A 4,895-nucleotide genomic window follows, 5' to 3' on the forward strand; every position below is an offset into this window, starting at 1 on the left:
CCCAACACAGAGCATGAAGACGAGATGGACCTCAAAATTTATCTCAGCAAGATGATAGAGACCTTTAAAGAGGAAACAAGAAAATCCCTCAAAGAAATAGAAGAAAAAGCAAACAAAAAATTAAACGAAATGGAGGAAAAGACAAACCAAAAAATTCAAGAAATAAATAAATCTCTTAAAGAATCTAAAGAAAGCCAAGAAAAAAATCCAAACAAGTGAAGGAAGCTCTTGAAACAGTTCAAAGCATGAAAGCTGCAATAGACACAATAAAGAAAACACAGAATGAGACCATGCTGGAAATGGAAAGGCTGGATAAACGATCAGGAACTAAAGATGTGAGTTGACCCGTCCAGCAGGCCAGGTTATTCGAGGGTCTCGAGGGGGTTGTCACCTAAAGGGGTCATGAGGGCAAGAGAGAAAAGGAGACCAAGCGGCGCAAGAAAGGACAAGAGTCCGTCTGTGAAATGTCAAGGTCTCCTTTATTGAAAGGTAAAGCTTGCTTATATGCAGGGGATTTTTACTCAGGGCGGGGTAAGGGAGCAGGAGGGCGGGGTAAGGGAGCAGGAGGAATGGAAAATTTTCAAGAGGAAATAGAGGCAAGGTAAATCTTAGCCCATGGTCCCATTGTTAGCAAACCGCAGCTATTTCTGAGAAAAGGGAGAACATTATGCAACATGTATTGTGCAGCTTATCCGGAAAAAACATCTTGTAGTCGCAGCGATTCTGGTCATCTAACAATGATTAACTCTTGATTCAGTATGAGGCCCCTTTTGGCCCTCGACATCTCCCCCTTCTGTATACAAAAAGGGATGATGAATCTTATTATCAAGAGAGCCCCTGTCTTAGGCCGCATAGGCTGCGCCCCTGGACAGGCAACGTGCCTTGTTGAGCCGGTCTTGACGACCTCTGTACGTTGTTGCCCCCTGTTCCAGGACCTATGCATACTCCCGTCATTGAGTACTCCCTTGCTGCATCAATCTTGAGTTATTAAACCTGAGTCCTTGATTACTGAACCTGAGCTCTTGCTGCGACCCTCGCTCCTCCCCCGGGTCAGCTGCTACTAATTTGTGGTAATGGACCGAAATACTTTTAGGTAAGGCCGAATCAATTTGTCTTTTAATAAGCTGGGTTAGCCGTTGAAGGGCCCATGGGCCAAAAGAAAGAAGCAATAGGAAAACAATTAAGGGGGCTATAATAGTTGGGAGTAAAGTAGACAACCAGGGGGATCCCTGTAGCAAATTTGAGAACCATCCTTTTTGGTTCTCAAACTCTCTCTTTCTTTTAGCCAACCGTTCTCTCAGGATTTCCATAGACTCTTTGACAATGCCAGTATGGTCAGCATAGAAACAACATTCTTCCCTTAAAGCAGCGCAAAGGCCACCTTCCTTAAGGAACAGGAGATCCAGCCCTCTTCTATTTTGCAAAACCACCTCGGATAGAGAGGTCAGCGATTTTTCCAGAGCACTGATGGATCTTTCTATGGCCTCAAGATCCGTGTTCATAGCTATTTGTAATTGCAACAGTTGATTGTTTTGTACAAGGGCAGCTGTTCCGGTTCCTATACCGGCAACAAGGCCACCAATCCCCAGCATAAGGGCAATGGTCATAGAGACAGGCTCTCTCATCACTCTGCGCTGTGCCTGTGAGACCAGTATCTCCCCTGAATAGTATTTGATTTGAGGCCAAAGCTGTACCAAAATGCAATATTCATGTGAAACATCAAGGCTTAAAGCAAATATACAGGGTGTTAATCCTGTGTTGCAAGCCCAATAGGTACCATTGGGTGCCTCAAGATAGTAGCTTCCTATATAGGGGATTATAGTTTTATTGCAAAACTGGGTGTAACTGGAGGGCACCTTTCCTAAACAAAGCCCTTGTCCTGAAACTCCGGGCAGGGTAAGTTGGTGAGGGACAGCCCTGCACCTTGCTGATGGGGAGGTGATATTGGATGTACTGGCCATAAAGGCAATCCCTTCATAATAGGGGGGCTCAGCAGACAAGCAGAGCCAGCAATCTCGAGTAGAATTAGGACTGGATGCATTGAGTGCTAGATAGGCTCCCTGTACCAAATTGAATAATCTATCTACAGTGCCTGGATCTGGGCTAATAGAAGGGGTAATTGGGGTAAGCTTAGGGGTAGACGACTGGGCAGGAGTTTGAGCGGGCTTAGGCAGAGTCTTTATCCCTCGATCGGGGAGGACCGGATTTGGGCCTACAGGTTTTGAAGGGGGGGTCAATCCTTTGTAATTGTATCATAAAGGTGGTAGCAGGGTCCACTCCTGACACGTAAAGGCGGAGGCCCCAAATTTTTCCTCCTGTCCAATCTGTCTGCTGTTTACCTAACTCTGTGAAGGAGATTTTTAGTAAGTTACATCTTCCTCCCTCTGTGGCATCTTTTGTGTGGGGAGAATGGTTGGAATCATAGCATGGGCCACATGATTGCCCACCGCAGCGATAGGTGCCTGGGGTGCTACGGTTATAGGGCCCCACCGTAATGAAATCAGTAGTTACAGGGGCGGTCCACCAGATGTGTCCAGTGCTAACACAACTCCAGGAGGCACAGTAACCATCCTGGGGTCCACCGCATTGAGCTGTTAGATGGCGGCTAAGAGAATGCCCAGGGCAGACATAAAAACGGGTCTGTCTAGTTGCTGCCTTACCCCAAGGGGAGTTACATCCCCACCCAGACGGGTTGGTCCATCTATCTACAATATCACAAAGGTCTACATATAGATCTGGGAACCATTTTCCAAAAGGAAAGTCTATGGAGGTGTTGTCTGCGGCTACATCCCCGGTGGAGAGGTTGATGATGACCCATCTCTGAGGGGTAGGCGTGTGCGGCTGTCTTCCAGCGGCGGCAGCAGTCATGAGCATGAGGCAAAGGGTCTGGAACATGGTCTCTGGCCATCTAACTTTCCATCCTGAAGAAGACATCTGTAAGAAAAAGAAAATCCGTCTCAGGGGTGTCCCTGGACATTTGCTAAGAAGAATCCTTTATATTGAAGGGCTTGACTAATCTTGCTGGCAACCAGCGGGCTCCATTGTCCTTAGTATTATAGATGCAAGCGGAGCCTTTTCCCCAAATTAAAACGGGGTCTGGTCCATTCCAGGCCCCCGTGATGGGATCTTTCCAGAGAACCTTTGCGTATTCCTGACGAGTCTCTGGATGCCAATGCCTATCAGCTGCAGATTTTCCTTGCTCATCAAGGGTTAAAAAATTTAGAACAAAAAGGGCATGAGCAAGAATAAGTTTTTGATTACCTTTATAGGGAAACAGAGTTTCTTGTGCCTTTAGCTTATTAACAGTATTTTTTAAGGTTTGATGGGCCCGCTCCACGATGCCTTGTCCTTGGGGATTGTAAGGAATTCCGGTAACATGTTTGATACTCAATTGTAAGCAAAATTGTTTAAACTTTGTGCTAGCATATCCCGGGCCATTATCTGTTTTTATAGAAACAGGCTGTCCTAATATGGCAAATGTATGTAACAAATGGCTTATAACATCTTTGGCAGCCTCTCCGGTATGGGCAGAGGCAGAAATGAACCCACTATAAGTATCAATAGTGACATGAACAAATTTGAGCCGTCCAAAAGCAGGGACATGTGTAACATCCATTTGCCAAAGTTGACCCGGAATTAGGCCTCTAGGATTTACTCCTACATGAGGTTCTGGTAAATATATCAAGCAATTTTTGCAAGATTTAACAATTTCCCTGGCCTGATCTCTGGTAATGGAAAATTTTTGTCTCAAAGTCTGGGCATTGAGATGATGGAGTCGATGGGCCTCCTGTGCGGCTGCCACCCCATTCTGTTCAGAGAACAGGACTTGTGGGGCTCGGGTAGCAGCATCTGCTAGTTTATTTCCCAGTGCTAATGGTCCGGGTAATCCTGTATGGGCACGAATATGGCCAATGAAAAAGGGAGAAGGCCTCTGGCGTATTAACTTTTGTATTTCTGAAAACATTTTAAAGGTAGAAGTTTGAGGCTGAATTGTAGGTACCATTTCTAATATTTGTAAGGCCCCTACTACATAGCGGCTATCAGAATATAAATTAAGTGGGTAATGGGCAAATTTCTTTAATACCATTAAAGCGGCATAAAGCTCAACCAATTGTGCTGAGGTAAAGGGTGTACTAAAAACAACTTTATTACCCTCAAATACATAGGCAGCTCGTCCATTTTTTGAGCCATCTATGAAAACCGTATGGGCATCTGGAATAGGTTCTAATTTTGTATTCCGGAGGAAAACAAAAGGTGTGCAGGAAAAGAATTGGAGCAACTTATTGCTTGGTAACTGGGTATCAAATTTCCCCTTATAGGAGCAAGCAAGGACGGCCCAGTCAGGGTGATGATAGGCCAGCCAGTCTAAATTATTTCTATCATAGGGCTGTACAACTATTTCAGGTTCCTTTCCAAAATATTTAGTAGAAGTTTTTAGTCCCAATACTATTAATTGACAAACTAAAAGGGGATAAGTAGGGAGCACTTTTCTCTTAGCAACCGGGAGATGTATCCAGAGCAGGGGAACAGTGTCCTGCCAGAGCAAGGCTGTGGGAGAGAACTCTGTGGAAAACACTATTAGATATAAAGGCTGTGTGGGAGAAAAATATCCAATATGTTGGGACATAATTGCTGCTTCCACCTTCTCAAGGGCTTGTAATGCTTCTGGGGTAAGTATTCTAGGGGAGAGGGGGTCAGCGTCCCCCTTTAACACATCTTCAAGAGGGCGAATGTCTCCTTTAGTTAACTGTAAATAAGGTCGCAGCCACTGAATATCTCCCAAAAGTTTTTGGAAGTCATTGAGGGTGCACAATGAGCCCTTTTTTAATTGGAGCTTTTGTGTATAAAGAAGTTCTGGGCAAAGCTCAAACCCCAAAAACAAAAAGGGGAATCTT

The 4,895-nt window shown here is 44.9% G+C and overlaps 1 protein-coding gene across 1 annotated transcript; it reads right to left on the minus strand.

Moving 5' to 3' along the window:
* Nucleotides 1-950: 950 nt before the first annotated feature.
* Nucleotides 951-2,895, minus strand: LOC113835123 (MLV-related proviral Env polyprotein-like). The gene is made up of 2 exons (XM_027410570.1): nt 2,340-2,895; nt 951-2,212 (listed from the first exon to the last, which is right to left on the minus strand). The coding sequence occupies exons 1-2, from the start codon at nt 2,893-2,895 to the stop codon at nt 951-953; spliced, it is 1,818 nt and encodes a 605-aa protein (XP_027266371.1).
* Nucleotides 2,896-4,895: the final 2,000 nt, after the last annotated feature.

This window comes from Cricetulus griseus, chromosome 3 (assembly GCF_003668045.3).
Source record: "Cricetulus griseus strain 17A/GY chromosome 3, alternate assembly CriGri-PICRH-1.0, whole genome shotgun sequence".
NCBI lineage: Eukaryota > Metazoa > Chordata > Mammalia > Rodentia > Cricetidae > Cricetulus > Cricetulus griseus.

Excerpts from the sequence above, each read along its gene's own strand:
- LOC113835123 (XM_027410570.1), bottom strand. The coding sequence starts at position 2,895 with ATGTTCCAGACCCTTTGCCTCATGCTCATGACTGCTGCCGCCGCTGGA. Across the intron at positions 2,213-2,339 it reads AATCTCCTTCACAGAGTTAG|GCCCAAATCCGGTCCTCCCC; the intron begins GTAAACAGCAGA and ends CAAAACCTGTAG.